The sequence below is a fragment of the Thunnus thynnus genome, chromosome 9 (assembly GCF_963924715.1).
Source record: "Thunnus thynnus chromosome 9, fThuThy2.1, whole genome shotgun sequence".
Classification (NCBI taxonomy): domain Eukaryota; kingdom Metazoa; phylum Chordata; class Actinopteri; order Scombriformes; family Scombridae; genus Thunnus; species Thunnus thynnus.
In genome coordinates, this window is record NC_089525.1 from 31,180,990 (window position 1) to 31,206,240 (window position 25,251).

The following is a 25,251-nucleotide window of genomic DNA, read 5'->3' on the forward strand; positions in this document are numbered from 1 at the left end:
GTGTCTCTTTCCAGTTTTCAGTTCTTTCGCTCTGGCTCCTTTGCATATACTTCATACTTCCTTTCCTTCCTCTCTTTCTTCCTTTTTTCTTCTTTCAGAGGTTTCAGTTGTTCCCAAAGGCTTATTTGTTCTGCTAAAGATGAGGCTAGCGATATTCTTTTTTTTATTATGAAAAGTCCAAAACTAACGACAATATCTCCCACTATTTCCTACTTCCTTCTTTTCATTTTTCCTAAAACGGCTGGGCACTGTAGTTCCTGACAAATGTTACTCAAATGAGACAAAACAGTGCATCTGTTGGGGACTATTTTCAGCTGCGGATTGATACACGTTTGGTTCCCTAGTGAGTATTTCTGGCAGCAGGACGGTGTGTGTATGATTGAGTGTGTTCATGGTAATGAAGAAACATACTACCCAGTGCGAGGATGCGGCTTATTGATGTGTTTTTAATAGTTTTTGGTGCAGAGGAATAAGATACACACACAGTACTTGTTAGTAGGATCAATACATTCCTTGTTTTTTTATTCTGCCTTTTCTGACTGTTTGGTACAAAGAAAATATGGAATATAAATATGGAATATCACCAGCTCTTAACCTTAAAATTCCCTGAAAACTCCTCAATCACCATTTAATCTTAGAATCTGAATCTGATAACAGTTGTTGGGGGTTGTTTGCTTGTGTTGCCAGGGAGACGCCACTCTCAATCAAATGTAATCAAACCGTACTTACACTTGATGAGAGTTACGGTTATTTACTTTCCGTTTCAGACCACATGATTAGCCTGTAAAATTACAAAAAGCTCTGACGGTTAAGTCTGTTGCTGGAATTGTAGAAATGCTGAATCCAATTTGTCCCCCGAAAAGGTTTAAAAATGATTTCATATGCTGTTTAAAAGCCTTCTACCAGGAATACAGGCGGCTAATTCTGGAGAAATATTAAATTCTGTTGTATTTTAGGCAAATTTAAAGACACCGAGTCGGACAAATATCTTAATTCCCCCTTAAAAAAAAGTCTTTTTCCTTCTGAGATCGCTAAAACCTGACTCATTCCCAGAAACGCCACCAAGGACATGACCTTCCTCAGTGGAAGCCGCAGATGGTTTACACAGCTGACAAGCTTGATGCATTTGGTGGATGAAAACATGACGCATGTATTTTATGGAGGTTAGAGAGTTTGGTGTGGTGCCTGTTTTTAGCAACAATCATGGATGCTGTGGGTGCAGAGATCACCTCTGCTGTCACACACACACACACACACACACATGCAAACACACATATCTGCTCTGTGAGGGTTGATGGTTCAGTTATATTAACACTAATGGATTTTCTGTGTAATGAATGAGCGTAAAATTTCCATCTCATCGCTTGCAAAACAGGCACGACAGCACGGCCGTCGCGTTGTTATGCAAATGGCCGCGTCGGTGATGCGCTCTTTCAAATGAAGTGTTGGAAATGGGAGACAGGTTCAATGAGGCGGAGAGAAATTTCTAAAACACTCAGAGGGCAGAAGGCTTTTAATTTTTGAAAGGGAAATAAAAATGAAACTTTGGATGTGCCGAATATCAGCGCCGCCATCGTTTACCCCGAGCCGAAACGGAGCCGCGACAAGATGTGACATTTTCCATTAGCCACCCGACCATCAGCATCCACACACGAGTGAAGAATAAATACTTTCAAAACACATGTGTCGAGCTGTGTTATAAAGTGATATTAAGAATAATTGAGCTTACCATTGTCGTCTCAGCGATGGACCCGAAACTGTTGATAAAAATGTTGCAGGTTACGTTTACAGGTGGACCTGCAGAGAAGGGGGAAAGAAAGGGAAAGAGACACAAAAGTTACATTTCATCAAAGCATGACGCGCAGAAAACAGCAGGTACAACGGTTTCATTATTCATCATCATCATCATCATCATCAGAAACGTTAATAAACAAGGCTGGAGTAAGAAAGGGCAACAAAGTTTTTATTTCATGTTTTTAACATCGACAGGAAGTTGACAGTCTTGTCTTGTCACCGATGAGCAGCAGCCATCTTTGTCAGACATTTCCATTGTATGTTTAAGGAATTTGACATCTTGTGTGATAATCAGACTGAATTGCAGAATTGCTCCGTTATCCAGTCTGACGTCGTGTTCACTTTAGCTGTTGTCTGTTCGGGAGGGCAGATTATTTTGCTCTAGAGATCGCTGGCAGCAGTCGATCAGGGAAACAGGCCAAATCGACTGCGCTGATTGATTTTTTCGGTCACTCGGGAGCAGCCAAACAAGTTGTACACATAACATGGACATACGTATAATAAAAACTTGTTAGCAAACACCCAGCAGACAAAGAGCAACACATTTGAAATTGTGTTTGTGTCCACCTGTAAGTCCCAATATTCACTCTGCTTTTAGCTCTGGTTTGGTATCCACCGACTCCTGAGGAAAATATCTGGCTCTTTAGCTGCTAAAGTTTCCACTTTCTTCACCAGCTAGTCTCTAATTTTGTCTTTAGGTGAGTTTATCAGCCCTTGTTTGCAGAAAACAGCCGCTTGCTTGAAATTACGCTGATGAGAGCTGAGAGATTGAAACAGGAAGTGAAGTCAGGGGCTGTAAAACCAAAACAATGAGCTAAAAGACGTTAAAAGGCTTCTCAGAGCTTAGGGGAACAGCGACGTCAGTCTTTGCCATTTGTTATAAAAGAAACCTTTTACATTGCAGTGCAGCTTTGAGATTTATTTCTGTGAGTTGACTTATAACAACCTGTACAGCTGGGTCGATCTCATCCACGTTTGATGGCCATTTTCACTCTGGCTCAACAAGAAATCATCCTCCTTCTTAACCCAACTTACAAAGCTCTGATTGACTCGGTTGTTTTTCCAACAGCATTAATGAGCGTGACACAAGACCTACTTGAACCACCGAACAAATGCAGGCAGCGAATCAGAGGTCGACTCTGAAATCTTCCCCGTTGATCGAAGATAAGTCCAAAAATTTGATACAACATCAGCACTTTATCTCATCCTTATTCTTTATCGTTCCTCTTGTTAAATCATATGAACTTTTTATAGTATTTTCTGTATTGAAACTGGACTGATAGTGTGTTTGTGTGCATCAGCCTCTGTGTGTGACTCCATATTAGAGCAGCAGAGAAGACTTAAAGCTGAAGTGAGTTCATGACAGACTGCAGAAAGTAAAGAAAGTGAAAGAAACTTTCTGGTAAGTTTGGTGTTAATGCAGGATTTGGGTCTGCAGTGAATAGACCGACCCTGGTCTGGACTTAAATACTCCAACAGTGTCTGACTGCCTGACGACAGCAAGTTTGTTGAGACGGAAAATAAGTGTGTCAATATCTCATCACGACTTAAGAAAAGTAGAAACGAGAAAATCTATTTCACATCCACATCCCCCCCCACCCCCCGTTGGTCAAACTCAGACAATATCAATAAACACAGTGTCATCATAAAGGAATTCATAATGACAAAAACGCTCTCTCCTCGCTCCTCTCACAGATATGAGACGCTGCGTTCAAGGTTGTTTTCAGATGAGCGAGTCAAGGTGAAAGTAAATAGCATTCGAGCCTTTTCGCAGCTGCTTCATTGATTCACTGTATTACCGGGTTGTACAAACACAAATGCGATTACGTGGCGACAGGAGTGGAGTTGCAGCGACGGAGGATGGCCAAACGGACAGCAGACATGATATTGGCTTTAACAGATAAATCACAGTGAATAACCCTCAACCTCAGGGCGGTTTGCCTCCGGTTTGATGATGACAGAGAGTCAATCGACCCAGTAAACTGCAGAACTTAAAATTATACACACATTTGACATTGAGACCGCAGGTGTTGTTCAACATTTTGGGAAATGTGCTTGTTGACTTACTGAGTGTTAGATACTACTCTCATGTCTGAGTGTTAGCAAGTACGGAGTCAAGAGGTGTTTAGCCTAGTTACCCCAGCTCTTCTTCATGGAAATCTATTTATTCAGCTGCCCAGCACTTCTCTGCAAAGAATTTCCAGCTAAATGAAAAGGAGGAAGTCACCATGCCACATTATTATTGGTGAAGAAATACTTCCAGCTCATAACTCCTCATTAAACCACAAACTACTGTTTTTATGTTATTTATGTGCAGGTTAAAAAGGCTAGCTGCTTCCCCCTGCTTCCAGTCTTTATGCTAAGCTAGGCTAACCCATGTCCTGACTCCAGCTCTGTCTGCACAGACATGGGAGTAGAATCGATCTTCTCATGTAACTCTGAAAGAAAACCAAAACTTGCATTTTTTAAAACGTAAAACTATTCATTTAAAAGCTTAAAACCTCATGTCTAGGAGGAGGACAATACTTTAAATGCCTCCATGAATCCACTTAAAAAAGATTTAAGACATACAGATTCAGAAATACACAGTAGATTCAATAGACCATCATGAGATAAACTTTCCATTTCAATGTAAGTCATGATTAAATTTTGTTTCAGGTTGTGTGACTGTAGTTCTCTTTTTTTGGTGCTTAGTGTCCATATTCATGCATGTTGGCGCGACTTTCCAGATTGTTCGTAGCTTCGTGCTTGATGCTACTACAGTCTCTGGAACTCATTTAGTTTATTTTATCAAGGTTTTCTATCATAGCAATGATTTACCAAAACTCTAACATCATCCAACCGATTAAGAACCACCTTGGACTTTTAAACTTCAGAATACACACAACAAGCAAAACAAGGAATCAAAGAAAACACTTTTTTTGGACATCTTCAAACAAGATTAGGTGAAAATCTAATATATGGCTGAACCGTTTGTGGTCAATATGCAAAATTGTGGCCAGTTTGTTACAGGGATAGTCAGCAGTAGTGTCTATAATGTGAATTCCTGGATATTAAAGGTTCATCAGCAATTTTCTGCAGTCATCTCAGTAACATTTGTTGTTAAAGTCTCAGTGAAACAGAAGTCTTTAGCTTCTGTATTGAGCCGTATACAGTTACGAGAGGGATTTAAATCAAATTCTTCACATTTGATTGGACTGCAGGAAGTGGGCGGGGCTTAGAGTTTAGCACGATATGGAGCTGCAGACAACTGTTGGCTCCACTCACACACCTCCTTCACCTGCTGTTAGATCAGGAGGACGAGGGAGAGATGAATGAATCAGACCTCAGCAGCCACATTGTTTTGGAAATAATTAAAACTCCATATCGCTCTGTTAGCTACTAGCAGGTGGGTCGTAGCTACTCTCCCAAAGTCACATTTGATTTGATGAACTTTTGTAAACGCCCGTGAGTGCAGGATGAGTCATCACACATTTGAAACCAAAAATACTAATTTTTTGATATGTATTTGGCATATAACAAGAGATACTGTAAATGAACAAGTATTAAAATTTGGGAAGTGGGAAAGTGTACTGAAGTAGCAAATCACATGAAACATTGCATAAGGAACCTTGATGATAAATACACTCAGAAAGGTTTTTCTCATGTGTTAACTAATGTTAAGATTCACTAAATCTGTGGAGAAAAACACATTAAATCTTGTTCAGATTTTAAGTCATTATTCATACAGTATTACTGTATACATTCAGTGCTTTTTCCATTAACGCACAAGAGACTTTTCGCTGTTATAAAGTAATTATGTACCATAATAGCTCCTTTGCATGCAGGCCGGTCTCAATATGCACTCTTGCATTTTTCATGTATAGAAACGTATTAAACAAAGTGTGATAGTTTATTCATTGTCTGCAAAGTAATTAGATTGGACACATTTTTGCAGTTTTTGTAATCTGATTACTGCGATCCAATTTCATTTAATACATTTTTTATTAGACTGTGTTTGAGCAGAGTTTTATCATAATATTGTATTTATTATAATTCTGGATTACCAAATGGAATATTTTTAATAAATCATGAGGCTGCATCACAGTCATATTCTGATACATGTTGATGCGACTTAAGGTCAAACTATGCCTCATGAAAACACACACACACACACACACACACACACACACACACGGATACAGAGTTTGTGTTTAATATCCCTGGCTAAACTCGGTGTCTAATTCCACTCGCCGGCGGCTAGCTGGGAATGAAGGAAGGGGTCTGGATTATTTTGATGGCCAATTACTCTCCCTGTCACAGTCTGAGGACTGCTGGAGGCCACTGGGGAGGAATATCATCTGAGAGTCATTCACACACACACACACACACACACACACACACACAAGCACGCAACTGTGGTTAAGCCATGAGTAGAATCATAGGGTTGAAGATGCACGGTTAAGAGGGAAAAAATCATTAAAGCTAGCCGGAGGCGATCGTTCCCTACGTGACTTACATGTACAGCATCTAATTAGAACAAACAATAGATTACTCACAGGACTGCGTGAGGAAAAGAGGATGAAGTAATAAAGATGGAAGGGGGGGGGACTTTCTGATATTAAATCAGCCAGGTTTGCTTCCAATGCAGCAAATGAAACTGGCTGCAGATGAAATGAGTTTGTTCCAATGTAGCTAAAGAGAAATAGCTGCGTACTGTAGCTGGATGAGGAGAGCAAGACACTAAAACTGCCAGGGTAAGAGGTTCAATTACTTCAAAAAGTGATAGATGATAGTATAACTGAAAGAATGTTTATATAAAAATGGTGGAAGTCTATTGTTTGTTTGAGACAGCTAGACGGTACTTTCAAATCTACACAGTAGTTAATTTATGTATAAAACACATATAAATTACATATTCAAGCTTTAAGAAACTGTTCATCTGTCCAGATTTTATGATGACCAGCATTGTCTCTTCTACCTACAATCACCTCATGTAGAGAATTTTCCTGTTAGCAAACACCAGTGATAATATAGACAAGCAGAAAAGGTACAGTAGCCAGGATGTGCCAGTCTGGGGAATGAAGCTGTTAAATGGGTTACATATATAAAAAAAACAGGCTCACACATGTTTTTCTTTATGCTACATTTGGTGTCTGTATGTGGACATGTTCACCTATATGCAGTTGGCGTGTACGATCATAAATTTTGGGCTGCACACAGACAGTTTGTGCAAATTCTAACAGATATGTGGACGTAGAAAGTATCATTTGAGTTTAAAGGTGTCAGTGTGCTCTAAACAAAGTGCATGTTGGATGCCTGAACAGCGTCTGGAACCCGCTCCCTCCACACCTTTCTGACATCAGAACTGGGGGAGGGGCTTTAACTTTATGAAACTGACTATCTGACATTCTAGTAAGCAGACTTTAAAGGACCGGTGTGTAGGATTTAGTAGCATCTAGCAGTAAGGTTGCCCCTCCCAGTCAAGCGTGTTGGATGGGTAGGTGGCTGCGAAACATGTGAAAACCATGAAAGCTCCTCTCTAGAGCCAGTGTTTGGTTTGTCCATTCTGGGCTACTGTACAAACGTATCGGTGCAACATGGTGGACTCTGTGGAAAAAGCCCCGCTCCCTATGTAGATGTAAAGGGCTCATTCTAAGGTAACGAGAACACAATGATTCTTATTTTCAGGTGAGTGCGACACTATGAATTTAAATGAATACCATGTCTTGCCCTCCTCTATAATAACTGGCTTTTCTTTTACTCTATTAACAGTTTTGCCTTGGATAACACGTCATATGAACATTGTCTTTCGAGCAAACCCCTGCCTTAATACTATACTGTGCAGCTGTTCGTAAGATATTTTTACTTTAATGTTTGAGGACTTTTCATAGAAACAAAAAACACATGAGCAGTTAGATCTTAACTGTTTTCCACTGTGACTGGATGTCTCCAAGCATCCAAAAGTTGTTGCATCAAGAACTGCATGAACATGCTTATTATGATAAACTTGGGGAAAAACACAAATGCCAGAGCTAGAGTCCCTCAAATTTACAAGTAAAGAAATAGTTAGTTAATAGTATTATTTTTAAAAATGCATTCAAAGTAGGCACCTAAATGTTGCAAAAACCTACATCTCTGTTGAGTTTGAAATTGTACCATCCGTTCTCATCGGAACAAACAAACTAGGTGCGATTAGCAGATAAATAGACTCCAAAACCTTCCTGGTAATAATCACTGCAGCTGGACCACTTGACAGTAGCTGTCGGATGTATAAAGGCTCTACAAACCCGGTGGAGAACATGCTCTGATATGTCTGAGTGCATCATAGTGTTTATCCATAAACCAGCTGGTATTACATTATCACTGTGTTTTTTGGTTTTTTTTCTCAGAATGGCTTTTCAGGCCTAAACTCAAGTCCCCTGACACATTTTCTCTGCATCCTGGCTTTGTTCAAAATCCCCTCCTTCAAAGTCCTCTCTCGCTCCGTGGCAGGAGGGAGGGAGGCGAGTGGAGGGATATCATAATTTGTCTTTTCTCTTGACGTTCCTCGCTGCGTGTGACGCAAAGAACCTGAGGGGGGAGGAGGAGGTGGAGAAGCTAATACCCCCCCCCCCCCACACACACACACACCAAAAACCTCCGCCTTCTGCTTCTCTCCCTCTTTACCACAGCGGTTCATTTAATAACCATCCAGAGTGAGGGAGAGAAGGATAGAGAGAGAGAGAGAGAGAGAGAGAGAGTTTGCTTTATAGCTTTCCAATAAAGACAGAAGACGGGGTTGCAGCAGAAAAAGACAGAAAGGAAAAAGAAGCGACAGCTCATTAACTGTCATGGAGGACAGGCTGGCAGTGTGAGTCAGAGGCTACTGTAGCTGCACATTTACTTGCCTCGGTGTGTATGTGTCAAACGGTCTGAGCTACACACACACACACACACACACACACACACACACACACACAGACACGCCTGTATGTCTAAAACCCTCATTGACATTATGCATATCGACTCTTAATTGAAGATTTTATCAGCTGTAGGTAGCTAACTAACTAATGTTAGCTCCAGTTTGCACTTTTTCCTCATGTTCTCTTGGTTTTTGAAAGGCAGCGTACTGTAAGCTTCACATGGCTGCTCTGACTAGTTAGTCTTGCTAAGCCAGACAGTCAAAAGAGGCCTGAGCTCTCCTGGAAGCAACAGAAATTCAAGTCTGGGAGGTTTGGTCTTGAAAAATTGATAAATAAGCATTAACGTTTCTAATGTTCTAATATAAAAAATACATCAAATCTATTTAAAAAGCTAATGTCCTGTCATCGGTCATTCTAAATCTGCACGTGGTGCGACTTTATCATCTGTCAATAATATGGGTAACATGTAATTATCGGGTGTGGATTCGGTGTCAGATCAACACGTTCACATACGCACAGATCAACACCTGAATGCACAAACATAAACATGGACAAACACGAGGAAATGATTTAGTGACAAACACACAAACTCAGATGAGAAAGATAAACGAGTAAACGTGCAGAATGAATAAAGACACCTAATTAAGGAATGTGCATTATATACATAAATGCACACACACACACACACACATACACTGAATTATCTTCAAGGACGCACACTAAATTAAAAATGCACAAAATGAACACACACAAACAAAAATACACCCAGGAACACACATTATATATGCTAAACTGTAGAGATGAATATGCAGGTGCATTCAAGCATGAATGAACCACACAGACACACACATATACATCGTATGAACGAGGCTTACAAACACACACACACACACACACACACACACACACACAGAAAGACCTATTAACACTTATTAACATATAATTTTGCATGGATACATATTGTCAACACGCCTCATTGGTTCTTGATCTTTTGCAGCTGATAACATTTAACCATCTTACACACAGTCATTGGTCTCTGCCTGTTCTTTAAGTTTGTCCCTGCTGGCTGCCGTACGTCACATAACACAAAGCAAACCCACAGCCTCATCAACAAAATGTGAAATAGTAGTAGCCAATACTTAAAACTGCATTAGCAATTTACTTTTAAACTTATTAAACTCACTAAATCATTAGCGCTACCTGTCAGACAGAAACATTTTTTTATGAGAAATGAATACAAATTATTCCGACTGTTCTTATGAGACACAGTGCAGGTCCGCTATGTGAGCTGAAAACTTAATTTCATTGAATGTACACACACTCTCAAAAACACACAAACAAAAGCTGACACACACACACACACACACACACAGAGAGACACACGCTGAGGAGGCCAATCAAGGGCAGCGAAAGTGCTGAAGTCCTGCTGAGGTGTGTCGGCACGAATAAATCCCCCCCTTCTTCAGCTGAACTCCACTTTCATTAAAAACAAGTGACAACAGCAATAAAGCAGGGCGAAACAAACGAGTCGGCTCGGCTTCTCAGCACTTCTGCTAACTGCAGCCGCTGCAGCCTCTTACTGTATAAATGCTCTAAACAGCCCCCGGAGCTCTCAGACTCTACGTGTTTGATTTAACCTGTAAACTGAACACAAAACAAAACCTTTAGAAACAATTTATACAATTCTGTTGCTATAATAAAATACATTTGATTGTTTTGCTTGATGCTGATGTCTCCAAACTTAGATTTCCTCTCTTTTTGAGGAAACTAGATGGTTGAAATACATCTGAACTTGGGATTGGATGGCTTTAGAAAGTTTTTTTTTATATTAGCCTTAATAATAATTAATAATAAAGCTACGTGTTTGTGAGCTTTCTTTACGTCACGTTAAATAATCAACGCTGCTGCTAGCTAACCAGCTAACTGAGTTTGAAGCCTTTTTGCTGACATTTTTTGTTCAATATTGCTGTTAAATGCAACATAGTGTTAATAAGTGTCATTGAAATTGTAGTTGCAGATAGTTACTGATAGGGAAGATGGTTTGATCGTAAATATAGAAGCTGAAGCGGATAATTACTGGTAACTGCTTGGTTTGCTGTGAACATGAACATTGTGAAACTGTGAAACGTCAAACAAATTGACTGCAAATACATTTCAAATTCACATTAAGCTTCTTCTCTTTAGGCTTTGAATTGTATCCATGTAAATGTTCAGGAACACACAGACTAACTTATACTAAATACATTAAGTCTTAACAAAAAGCTCTATTTTCACCAAGCTGTTCATGGACTCATTTCGTTCTCTCATGTGAGTTTCAAGAGAACGTTTGAATGTGCAAACAACGGTAATACACTTATTGAAGGATACTGTAAACAGTGATATTTTGCTTTTCCAGTGCTTTCTTTTAAAAACTGAAGTTCATGAATGTCATGGCTGAGGACTCAAAGATGCACTCCGCCTACGGCAACGTTGCCGCCGTTAATCTGGCAGGACACATTTGTTGTATGTTATCTTCTCTTTCTCTCAACATTTCCTGTCTGTGTATTACATATATACGTTTTTGGTGGAATATTGTGAAATATTGCTCGAAACGGGCTCCAGAAAGTCCATTTCTTTATTCAAAAGACACAAACCTACAAAACTTTGCTTCCTGGCAGTGATTCCCCACTTTGGTTCTCCTTGGAATCTTTTATTTTCCAGAGTTGTACTCTGTGGTCATCGTCATCTACTCATTTTTCACCTCGAAGCAGAACTGACATAGGGAAAAGAGTGTTTGGTGGTTATCCAGGAAGTAGATAGGTCTAAATAGAGATGGTATGAAGATGACAGCCTGATAAACCTGCCAGGGAAGTGCCTGTAATTGCTTTTTTAATGATTAATAGTTCGGCGGGTTTTCCGCTCCCCCCCTCAGCAGACTTGGAACGTTTTTCCGGTGTCAACTTAACATCTCGTCCTCGTTGTGATTTTTAAACTGACACTGGAACCGACGCCGAGCTGTGGATTCAAGACATGAGCCTGTGGGAATGTTTCTATATCATCTCTAACCTCGAATTAAGTTCAAGCACTGGTGAAAACATGACATATTTTGGGTTTCTGCAGCTCATCGCTGCCCCGAGATAAAGCTTCACGTTCCAACCGGAGCCTCTCAATTTACATGCACTCATGATACTGGAAGGTGTTTTGGATTAAAGCATCTACTAAACAGCAGGTTATGCCACGTCCACCAAACGCCATATGTTAGGATGATATACCAGGTGCATAAAGACTGCGGGGAGCATCACTATTGCCAATGCAGAGGAGAATCTCCAATACAATGATGCCCAGCTGATACTTAAAGCGACTACAGTATGTATAGCTTTAAAAATATTCTGTTGGTTTGTAGAAAAATAAGACAATACCAGTAAAAATGGCACAGTGTTATCAGTAATCAAGAAAAGAGAAGCATCTTTATAGTCTGAAATAATAAAACTAAGACTTACTCAATCTTTTCCGACTGGTGAAGCGAAAAAGATCGTTTTATCATCTACTGGGACAAATGAGAAAGCAACAGAGTGATCACAAACACCACAAGTACAGTAGGACTCAGCTTGTCAATAAATATAGTGATGCTATCATAGCTGAAATGCAGAAATGTGATTATGAGTATATATGTGCACTACAAAGTGTCAGGGAGGAAGTTGGGGTGGATAGTTTAGAGTACAAAACTTTGGACTTTGACTTTAGAAAACAGAGTTTGAATCCCGTCTTTTACCGACAGTCAGTGTTTGTTTCTTTTTAGCCATGAAGGCAATCTTTCTTCTGACTAAACTGTAACAAAATCAGAAAATGCATTTCATGTCATTTAGGACACAGTTGAATACTTCATCTGCCTTACAAGTCAAAATCCAGCAGGATCTCCAACCTCCATCTTTGCTTTCACTTCAGTATTACTTCCACCAATAGATATCAGATATTAGATGACTCGTCGCTTCAGCACGCAACAACAAAAGATGCATCGTTTCTCTTTGATCTTTGATTGAATTCTAGCAGCTTGGCACTACTTGTTTCAACACGGCAGAACAGTCTCTCCAGCTTCAAATCATGGCACCGTTGCAATTCTTGCCTCCTCACCAACCTCCAACGGGGCTCGGAGGTCTTATCAGCATCAATCCAGGACTCACTGCTGCCATCCTCGAGCCTCTGGTGGTCTTTTGTTGGATCGCGACAACGCCAACGATGACTCAGACAACTTCCACAAAAAAAAACAACAAACCTCATCTGCAACACTGAAAGCAGTCACAGTTCACTTCATGCCGATGACGGAAGCGGCTGAGCTGTGCATGTCTGACGAGCAGATTTACATTTTTAAGGAAGACAAACTGCCAGATGTTGTTGTTTTGGTGGACAGGGAGTTTGATTCCAGTGATTCATTCAGAACAGGAGTGTAATCCTGGATTCATTCATAAAGAATCAGCAGTTCTGACCTGTGAACACTTTCACTTTTTGAATAAGGATATAAAGATCTCTGAGCATGTGAGTTATTTTGGTTACCAAATGTTGGGTATCTCAATTTATCTCACATTATCATGTCAATTATAACTGTTTTAGAGATTAAGATTTTGTTGAGAAAACTTCAAAAACCTTGCTGCCAATAAAATACTTAATAAAATACCACTCGGGAACATTAGGAACACATGGTGATCAAGCTAAAACTAAGAGATTCATTCAAATAAACTTTTTTCTGAATACAGATGCAGACCAAGAACCGAAACCCAAACCCACCTGACTGAGGTGATCTGGGATTGGTTCAGGTCAGACTGTGGTATGATTCATAAAAAGTCAAAAAGCCAAAAAGTGCTCTGTGAACAGAGGATACTCCTCTGTGCTTGTCATCACAACATAATTAGGGACCGAGCCCAAAAGGCAGAGGACCCTATTATTTTTCATGTGTTTGTTTGTTTGTTTCTTTCTTTCTTTCTTTCTTACTTCCTTTATTATTACGGGACTTAAACCCTAAATTTGACCCCCTAAACATGCTCAAAAACTCACCAAATTTGGCATGCACATCAGGTCTGGTATAAAATTTGATAAAATGTAAAAATTAACCCCTAAAGTGCCAAAATGTGCTCTCTAGTGCCACCTATGTAACAAAAATGGCCGTCACGGCCAGTAGGAATGTCATAGAGAGATCAAACCAAAACTCAATTATTCGTCTCATCAAGACCTACAAATCATATACTGACACCCCTGACCTAAATCCAACAGGAAGTCCGCAATCAGCCTTTCAAAATAAGATTTTGCCCCAATTTTGGACCCCGAACGAACGCTATCTCCTCCGAGGACGTTAATGGTATCGGCTTCAAACTTTGACTATGACACAGGTGTGAGCAAAGACAGACATGTCTCACCCTGCAGAAAATTCTCATCCTGTCAATCAATCTTTCAAAATAAAAGCACACCACACTTGTAATAAATATCCCTCATTTTTAAAAAGCAAAACGATCTGATCCCGACGGACCAGAGCGCGAGGTCCCGACCAATGCTGCTCTCAGCTTTAATTAATGGTAATTATTACAACTAGGCAACTGAGGAGATAAAATGCTTGAATCAGCTGAGAATCAAGTTCAACATGATGCCACATGATATGATTCTCCTATGAGGGTAAAGGGAATAAAGTGTTTTGTTTTACTTCTTCCATATGTTTGCTCACTCCAACATTATCTTCTGGTGACAGTGATTATCTTAAATGAGAAAAGCATTAAGCAAACACACTAAAACACAGGAACAGCAGTAAACAATCATTTATCCTCTTTTGTGTTGATTTTTTTTTTTTTTTTTTGCTGATGAAATAGAGATACCCTGATCTAAAGAGACTATGCTGGTAAAAATAAATGTTAAATGAAAAACAACAATGAAACAAAGCCAAGGTTATAAGGAAGGGGAGACAATAGAATTTGGTTGAAATCAATCAAACAAATCCAGAAAGGGGGGGAAGAAGGCCAAAGTTCCACTCACGCAGACATTAAACTGTCAACAAAACTTTCTGCTGTACTTCTTTCTCCTCTCCGCTTTCCATTTCATCGCTGTGCTCTTTTGCTAATGACACTGCGCAATGTTTATGTTTCGTCAACCTTGGTCCTTCTCCAACAGCATCCTCTGGACTCTCAAACTCACTCATGTATTTATCCAACTATTGCCACAGACGGACCGGCCTGCGGGGATGCATCCCCCCCCCCCAAACCCTTCATCATCGATATGCCATTTACAGGGACCAATTAACTGGTCAAGCCATCAGCTTTCCCTGCTGACACCTTCATTACTAGCACCTCCACACTGCGGCGTACCTGGACCCGCGAAGTGGAACTAATGAAGCGACATAAATCAAGCACACACCTCATATTTTTACAAGAAGGAATGAGTATAGGTGGTACAGTGGGGTACGCTCCATTATCAAGCCTTTTGAGGGTTGTAAAACACAGGTATCGAGGGGATTGTCTTGGTCCTGCTCTACTATGCTTTATTTAACTCTCTCCTCTCCTGATGCCCAATTTGCACTCCTCTAAGTGACACCTCAGCGGCGCAGCGGTGAGGCCGAATCTATTCACAGCAACAAATGGCACAGAGCTAAACAAAGCAAAAGGGGGAGAAGAAAAGTCGCAGGCTACAAATTATATGAATAATACTCTGAATTACGCAGGATCGCCTATTTTGCAATTGAGCTGCCTTCAGCAAAAAATACTACAATGGCTGTGAGACATTAAATATTTATAGGGCGTCATCTGTAGGCTATATGGTCCAGGGGAAGCAGTTTTACTTTTTATTGAACTAATATATATTCCCCACACATGCTCATGGAAGTCGAGGAACACTGCTCATTTTACAAGCAGGACGGAGGGAAGAGGAAGAAAGAAAAAGAGAGAATAAAGTAGAGGGTTGTTTTTCTTTTTCCTATGTTGCTCTTTTTTTTTCCTCCATTATGTCCTGACATGACAGCTGAGGAGGTGATTGTTTCGTTCTTATCCTCCATGCATAAACATCAGAGCTGAAATGCCAGTAAGGAGAAAAAAAAAAAATGTTTCCCTGGGAACTTTAAAGCTTCATAAATCTCCTGACTCGATGGTGAAACAGTGAAATAATGAACATTTTATCAAAAGCTTTATAGAGTTTTATATTCCTGGACATTACTCAGCTCAACTTCTAAAAAAGTTTGCTAAAAGTCATAAAAAGCTGATTCTGTAAAAAAGAAAAAGGCCTTCAAAAGCTTTTCAGCCACAAGCTCAGAGTATACTGTACCTGTGTGTGTGTGTGTGTGTGTGTGTGTGTGTGTTGCAGCTGATATCCGGCGGCTCTTCTGATGGCATATGGAACTTAGAGCAGTTTTTTTTTTTTTAAGAAGACTGCAGTCCAACTGTGAGTCACGAATATATTTTAACATCATCAAACAACATGTTTTACTTCCACTGGTTCTCTAATAGATCTCTCCACGTAATGCTAACGGTAAGCTCTCAGCAGAGATGCCAGGTTTGTGTGTTTTCTGCAAAAAGTTATGATAATGAATGAAAGAGCAGAATATGAGGGATACTCGACGTGATGATCTGGCAACCCTCAACTTCACTGTGACTCCATATATATATCGGAGTTATCTCAGCTTGGGCTTGAAGACCAAACATTTTATAACAGAAAGCTTGCGAGACTTAGAGTTTGAAATATGTCGGTATCAAGGGAGGGTCTAACAAAAGACATTATCAAGCTGCATTATGGGAAGTGTAGTTGTTTAAGGAGCTTGACCTAGACTAGAGAATAAAAGCCACAATATGCTGCGTCGACTTAGGATGTTCTTTTTATTTATTGTTTTTAACTCTTATGATTCCCCCAACTTTAGGAAAGTGCAACGCTAAATTGTCGGACTGCCCCTTTAAGTCATCCTAAATAATCCTAGGATAGTGCCATTTATGGATACTGTTTAATTTGGTACCTTGGCCACAAAGTATTGCCAAAACAGCAATATCAAGAAAATTGTGCCCACCTACTCAATTAATGCATCAACAAAAAAAAAAAAAAAAATACTGATGGAGCCATACCTGTGTTGAATCAGCCTGTATATGGACTACTTTGTTAAATACAGAATATACAATATCTAATGAAGATCTCTAATAAATAAATATTTTTCAGTGCACTGGCTTTATCTTTCTTTCTAAAATCAACAAACTTTCAAGGATTTTTCCTGACTTTACTCGCTGCACACCTACAAGCAGGACAACAGGCTGAAAAAAAAAAAAAAAACGAGAATAAATTTAATTCTTCCTGCTGCTATTTTTCATTTTTTTTTCCCTCCATTACATCCAGACATGACGACGGAGGAGGAGATAAACATCAAGGCTGTGAAACGCCTGGAGGGGGAAAAAGAAAAGAAAATGCTCGAAGGCTGCGAAACATTAAAGTGCCGTCCGTCTCCTGATTCAACAATGAAACACTATTGAAACAAGACTTGCCCCCCCCCACCCTCCCCCCCTCCACTTTTCTCTTCCTTATGTCTACCTTCTCTAAAGTGATATCCAACACCTGAAAAAAAAAAAAAAAGCAACTGTCTGCATCTTTCTCCTGTTTATTTCTGCCTTTATTCCCATGTAGATGCTGTGGACCCTCTCCTGTGCCGCATCCTTCTTCATTTACAGAGACAGCTCTCGTTATTCCCTCACATGTAAAAGCCTATACGTGGCTTCTCCTATAGAACGGTATATACCCTTTTGGTTTTTAAGCGAGGGAGTAAACAGTGTGGTTGATCAACAGCGAGGGGGAAAAAAACAAAAAACAAAAAAACACTTCCCGTCACATTTTAATTGGAGTGGTGAGATGAGGAATGGTAGTAACTCCCACCGACATATTCAGCCATCCATCATCTCCTCTTCCACGGTGTGAACTTTAGGGGAAAAAAACTTTATTTTCCTCCCCAGCGAGGGAGGAGAAATGTCATTACAGTATATGTTTTTACTCCACCTCCTCCTCCTCCTCCTACTCTATCTGTCGTTCACTCTTTCCACGAATCTATTTCTCTCTAATTTACTTTTTTTTTTTCTCCCCCTTTCTTTTTCCTGTCTCATTGTTGCTCTCTCATTCGTATTCTCTCTCTCTCTTTCAGCCACGGGGTGTTCAAGTTTCATTATGAGATGAAATGTATTCAAAGTGGGAGGCAGGCAGAGAGGAGAGGATGGAGGGATGGATGGCAGCCTGGTCAGAATCCACCTGAGGCTTTGTGTATATGTGTGTGTGTAAGTGTGTGTGTGTATGTGTGTGTGTATATGTGTGTATATCTATGTGTGTGTGTGTGTGTGTGTTCATCTGTGCATATTTACTCAAAATTGGCATTCATGCCTGTGAGCATTTCCAGTGTCTCTGTGCGGTGTGTGTGTGTGTGTATGTGTGTGTGCGTGTGTTTGCCGTGTGAATATTTGTGTATGTTTGCCTGTCAGCATGTGCTTGCATGTGTGCACTTCCTGTGTCCCAGAGTCCCTCTGTTTATACATATTATTTGAACACACACACTGTTTCATTTAGACTCTATCTATGATATATATATTTTTATTGTCAACAAACCCCATGAAAAGACAAACACAAACAATATCCAACTGACGGATGGTTGTGCGTGTTGGCGACGCCTGTAGTTTACTGCTCTGTGCTGTTACAGTAAAACTATTAAAAGCACATCAGTGAGTCACACCGTTGGGTGACATGTTCCTTCATTACCGTGAACACACACACACATTGTAGTTTAGTTTGACTCAATCCTACACACACAGTCCTGCTCCCAGAAATACTCACTAAAGCATCAAATGGTGGGATTAATCCGCCACTGAAAATAGTCCCCAACAAATTTCCTCCAGTTTGAGAAACATTTGCAAAAAGCTACAGCTGTTTTTAGGAAATTACTGAGCCTTTCTTAATGAATTTAAATATATATTTGGGAGCTATTTTTAAACATCTTCAGAAGGAACCAATAGCCTCGGGGCTGAGAGTTACAGACAGTCTGAGAGAAGGACCAACAAATGATCTGCCCAACAGGCTAATAGATATTTTATTATATCATACTTTGCATTCGCAGGTAGCACAAAGGTATCTGCAGTCTAATTATTATTTAAAGGGAGGGCATCGGTAGAGTCACTCTATCAGCTCATATCTGTACCGGCTGTTGTTCAGATACTGATCTAGATATCGGTCACACTCCAACAGTCTATTGTCTGAATGGTCACTTCCTGCTTTCCTGCAAAATAAAGATAATTGGTGGGATTGAGCAATTAACACAAACAGCAGAGGAACTTGAAAAGAGTTTAACAAGCACCTGACCAGTCACTGCGTTTCTCTCGAGCTCTCTTTTTCATTCTTTACACAACCATGTCACCAGTATGAATACCATCCAGGAGGAGACAGTCTGCAGATGCATCTCATTACCCCCCGTACTTAAACATCTTCCCCTTTGAACAAAAACCCAAACCTAAGCCTGCAGTGAATTACAAAGCGGTGTTCTTAGATCTTTCAGGGCTTTCCAGGCCAGGTTTTTTGACTGACGGGTGGACATGACAGGCTGGCAGCCGCTCGACCGCAGAGGGACAGAAATCGATAGCAGGTCTGCGGCGGCAACACGGCGACGGAGATGAGGTGACCGGAGCTTTGTTCCAATGGATTACAGAAAGGTAGCGACGCTGCAGAGTGTTTGTGTGTCAGCGAGAGACGGAAAGAGAGGAAGCGGGAAAAGTTTGCACCGTATATGCGTGTTTCTGTATCTGTGTGTGTTTTTGCTCATGTGAACTTGAGCGCTTGATCCTTCCTGTTTGTTGTTTGCACGTTTGTTTGCCTGACAGTGAGATATTTTCTCGTGTGTGTGTGTGTGTGTGTGTGTGTGTGTGTGTGCGTGTGTGTGAGATGGTCATCTGCTCAATAAATCAGTCTGTGATTTAACGGTGTGTCGTGATGCTCGGCTGTTAGCTCAGTGCTTTTAATCATCTTGAGAGGAAGGTAGATAGTCATGTGGGATTAGTGGAGAAACACACACACACACACACACACACACACACACACACACTCCACCACTTCATCTTATCACACAAACACTCACATGCACTCCTTCTCTCAACCTCACTGATAAAACAGGTTGAGTCAATATTATCATGTCCTTGTTTTCTCTAATTCAAGATTAAAATTAAAGGTTTTATAATTTTAATACTATTTTACTTTTTATTGTATTCAGACAACTTTTATTTTATCTTATATGAGTGTTTTGTCAGTGCTGAGTAGAATGATTATTATTAGCTTAAAATGTCAGTAACATTATTATTATTGTAATTAAAAGAGGAGATAAACTGACATCTGACAGCAGTAGTGATGTATCGTCCATATGTCCTCGTGCAATAATCACACGTTCATTTGGATGTAAACAGAAAGTGTGATATGGATTCTCTGCAGTGCAGCGTATTTAATTAGCTACTCTGTTCTGCTCTTTCATTATAAAGTTTATATAAAGACTGAGACACAGGGATCGATTTTCGCTTTAATAAACACTTCTGACGTCCGTGCATTTATGCCCTTGCCAATTTGATTATTTTAAGTATTACTGATACTCATAAAGCTTTATCCTGTATATCTATATTTTACTCAAAAATGGTGCTGATGAAAGAAAAAAGTGTTAAACATGCATTATTCTCTCTGGTATACTCATTAAGGCTAATTGGCACATTTCTGAGAAAACAACAGAAAAAAAAAAAGACTTTGGACTTGGATAAGAAATCTAAAGCATTGCAGACAATATGAGAAACATATAAAAATGCATTCTTGCACATTGAAAGACGGGTTGAGGTGGACATCTTCTACCAACAGACAACATTGGCTTGTTTTAACAATGAAAATATATGTTCTGAAACCTTAATCTATGGTTTTTTAATGCTTAAACTTGGCCAGACTTTAGCCAGAGGGGTCGGTGATAAAAAAAATCTGAAGCATGGCAGAAAATATCTGGAAGGATGGCAACACCAGGATAGTAAATTAACCCTGCGATTGTTTATATATTCCGATATAGTCCCTTGCATCTTAATTAGCTGCTTTGCAGGATTAGTAAGGCTTTATTTAATGCTCTTCACCCTACACAGAACCTCACACTAGCTGTGCACGCTTGCACGTTTGATGTGAAAGTCGGGTTAGCGAGACGGATGTTTGACTTTGACACAAAAGTCCACAATTCATGTCCTGTGTCCTCCACAGTAAACACTTGATTGTTACAACCAAGAAAACAATCTCTCACTAACCTTAAACATGTAGTTTTACTTTTTAACTACAACCAGACAGGTGACAAATCCAAAAACAAGCCACTACCAGTGTTTTGTGATTTCGCTATGACAACTGGGATTTCTACAGTTGAGGAAAGCCCTCACAATCACACCTGAGTATTTCCCTTCTGAAGAATTGTGCAGTTATATTATAGTCTTTAAAATAGGCCACTTGGATAGGCATTAATCTGTGTAGGGGGATATCCTGCTTTACATTCACTAAAACCACACTGCGTGCTCTCAACATGCAGCGATCATTGTGCAGCGTTAGCCCTCTGCAGCACTGTGCAATCACATTATAAAGGTGTTCTCTATGAGACAGGCCACTTGGATAAGCATAAATCTACATAGCAGCAGATTTTTTTCCTCTTTTGCTCTCCATAAAAAAAGTAAAATAACCGCAATATGCTCCAACCTGCAGTCTTCATATTAAAGTGTCACCTTTCTGAAGCACTATGCAATCATATTACAAAGCCGTCCTCCATGAAACCGGGCACTCGGATAAGCATAAATCTACAGAGACAGATTGAATCCTTGGGCCTCTCGCACGGCACCGAGGGGGGAAGGAGAGCCCAGAATCTGTTAGCAGACAAATATCCCTTGGCCTAACATTAATCTGCATAAAGCGCCGGTGCAAGGAGGTGAGTTGTGTGTAATATGTGCTGAACATCCCACAACAGAAGGAGCACAGCAGAGCCTCTAATCAGGAAGAACGGCTGCTGCCGACGGCCATGGCGAGGCTTCGGGCCCTGACCTGCTGACTGGATTCTGCTGAACACGCTGGAAGAGAAATCTCCTCTTCCTCCCTCGCTCCCTCCCTCCTCCTCCCCTTCTTCTCTTTGTGTCCTCGTTCCTATCTTCTCTCTCCTCCAGTCTCCCCTTCCTCCTACGTGTCCACCTTGATGAGCACGCCGCTCCAGGTCTCCACATTGGTTTGTTTGATTCTTTCATTCATTTTTTTTTTTTACCTCTGCTGTCGCTTTGTTTTGTTTCCTGTTATTTCTTCGCTGCTTATTGTTTGTTTTCTTGTCCTTCCGTCTTTCTGTTTTGTGCTACTTTTCTTCACTGTTTATTCTTTACTTCCTATTTATCCTTTCTTGAACTTTTTTGTCTCTTGTTAATCATTTTTCTTTTTCTTTATTCATGTTTCCTTTGATATCCTCTCCTCCCCTTCACTGTCCTTTACTTGTTATTTTAAACCATATAAATACATTTGTTGGGTTTTTTTACTTCCTTTCCTGACATAATTCAATTTTTTCCTCATTTGTCTTTTCTTTTTCTTCCTGACCCTTTTTTTATTTGCTTTCCTCGCATTCGCCTCTCCATTCCTTTCCTTTTAGTCGTCCCCCACCCCCCCTACATTCCTCCGTATTACATCTTTCCTCTCTGCCTTCTACATTAACGTAATCTTTTTTCCCTTCACGTCTCCTCTGTTGCCCTCCCCCCCTTTTCTCATCTAAAACTGACATTTCCACCAAAGTTGCCTAAACCCGACCGTTTCTGCAGATTACAGAGCCGATCCTTCACGCTACTTTGTAGCAAAAAATTAGCATCACCGTTACTGATGATAAAGAGCTTGCGTGGACGTCAATAACCGCCGTTACACATAAGGATACCGACTGCGGATCAAATAAAACCAGTGGAAGGAAATAAAATACTCTCTTACTGCTCGCTATGCAGAGTTAGAAATCAATGAGCTTTAATCTCCAGCATATCAAATCACTTTTGATAAGTTCTTAGATGTCAATAGAGTGTGTTCAGCTGATTTTACATGGTATCTGAAGGTCATATTGGAGGTCAAATTCAAATTTGCAGGTCAAAAGTTTGTTTCTGATCAAGAGCTCATCATCTCATCAATACTCCAACTGGTTTTAGATTCTGACTGTGCTAATTGTTCTATCCTATTTTATCACCCTGCATATGACTAGAATACTAACTGATTTATGTTAGCATGTAAGCTAGTTCTAGCATGTAAAGATTAGCTAACAGCAGGAGTTTTTTTGGAGGGACTGAGAAATTGTGCCTGACAATAAAAACCAATGTGAAGAAGTTAGGTGGACCAGAAAGTGAACACCTATACAATATTATAATTGCTTATTAATTATGCATATACAACATAGTCAAGCTACAATGACCTAATGCACCCTGAGCCATTTAACAGCTGCAGCAAATCTCATCATCTCACTGTATACAATCAACCTTGACCAATAAATAGCATTTTAATCTTACTATATATAACATACGATAATAAATAGTCTTTATTATGTTATACAATATCTGCGGTTTCTTTAGACACTTCCTTATGCTGTAGATAAGCAGCTGGCAATGACTGTACTTCCTGATTAAATGATTGTTTCCTTCCAAAATGTTAAACCTTTCTATTATTGAACACTTTATATTGTAGTTGTGCATGTTGCCTTGTTTATTAGTTATTACACTGGAATTAGATCACTTTAAAGTCTAACCACAGTTGAATATATTATAAATAGCAAAGGAAGGTACAGAAAAATGTAAATATCACAGTAGTAATTACAAACATTTGTATTTTTGCTGCCTTTGATTGGCTTTCTCTCTAACACATCTATTATCTTAGGCTATAATTTTCTCCCTCTATTTGAACATTAAAATGAGAAATTATTTCTTATTAGCTCTGCAGTTTTTTTTTTTCCCTCTGCCGAGCCAGTGGGTAAGTTATGCATCGCAGCAGCCTGGAAGCAGGCGGGCTGCTGCCTGCTAATATAAAATGTCGTCTCCTGTGAAGCTGACAGTATTGGCCAGCAGAATAAGCTCAGGAGGTAATTGGGGTCTTTAGTCTGCAAACCAACAGAGTCTCTCTCAATAGTCACCCAGAGTAATCAGACACAAAAGGATCATATCTGCAGTATCGCAGATGAATTTTTGTTTTAATCTCCTTAAGACGGCGCGACTCGAGTCCCGATGTTTCCTCGGCATTGTTTCTATAATCAGTTAGAAGTACTCTGTTGCCAGAAAACATTGGAATAACCTTTCTCAACTCCTGTTGCACTCTGTCGACTGTTTCTGGCAGCGTTGCCCAAAAAGATTGCCCAGTGCATCACCTCTGCTGTTTGCTCCATCACCAACTGTAATTGTCTGGAAAGTCCTGCAGCACTAATTGCAGGATGGATGCAGAGTCTGTGTGTGTGTGTGTGTGTGTGTGTGTATGTGGGGGTTCTCCTATGGCTTCCACTCTGTGCATACAAATTAGGGCCACATACACATTAGTTACGAGTGACAGGAGCCACAGTGTAAAGGGCCTGCTGTGCTACGAGCGTTAGCATGTTAAGCTAATGAGCCAATAGGCTGAGAGAAATTCTTCAACATGGAACAACACAGAACAAACGGAGAGAAGTGACTCTAGTCACATTCCATATTGCACTGTACTATACAGTACTGCCACTGTGTACTCTGCTCTACTGTACTATACTATACTGCACTGTTCTGTGCTCTGCTATACTGTCTGACCAGCGTAATAATTTAGAAGTGGAGTAAGATTATAAACCATACATCACAGGCAAAAGAGCTGTTTGTTTGAATTTACCCAATTTATGCCAGAAAAAACTGACTGTTACTGAACTATACTGTATAAAACTGCACTATATATTCTTTGTACTACACCCTGTACACTTTTACACTATTGCTGTGCTATAGCCTACTATCATTGTACAATCCCATACTATTACTTACTTATTTATGCTACACTACACTATATGATACTGTACTATGGTAGATTAAACTATACAATACTATATTACGCTATACTACTGTATCCTTTCTGCCATGACCATTGAGAATTTCTAATTCTGATTGGCTGGCAGGTGTTCTGCTTTTCTAGTAAATTTTTAGTAAACTGGGAGTATGACACACACAGTTCAGAGTACCGTACTGTACTGCACTGGATAACACTCTGCTATGCTCTACTGTAACATCCTAAATACAATATATATACTATACTATACTATACTATACTATACTATACTATACTACACTATACTATACTACTCTATACTACACTACACTATACTATATTATACTATACTATACTATACTATACTATACTATACTATACTACACTATACTATACTACACTATACTACACTACACTACACTATACTACACTATACTACACTATACTACACTACACTACACTACACTACACTACACCATACTACACTACACTATACTATACTACACTATACTATACTATACTACACTACACTATACTATACTATAATATCTCTTACGATGAATCAGAATGTATG

General features: G+C 39.8%; 1 protein-coding gene across 1 annotated transcript in view; it reads right to left on the reverse strand.

Moving 5' to 3' along the window:
* Nucleotides 1–25,251, reverse strand: part of glra1 (glycine receptor, alpha 1) — a 100,397-nt gene that overhangs the window by 59,711 nt on the left and 15,435 nt on the right. The window contains exon 2 of the mRNA XM_067600044.1: nt 1,730–1,797. Within this exon, the coding sequence (XP_067456145.1) occupies nt 1,730–1,797 (68 nt within the window). The remainder of the gene's footprint in view (nt 1–1,729; nt 1,798–25,251) is intronic.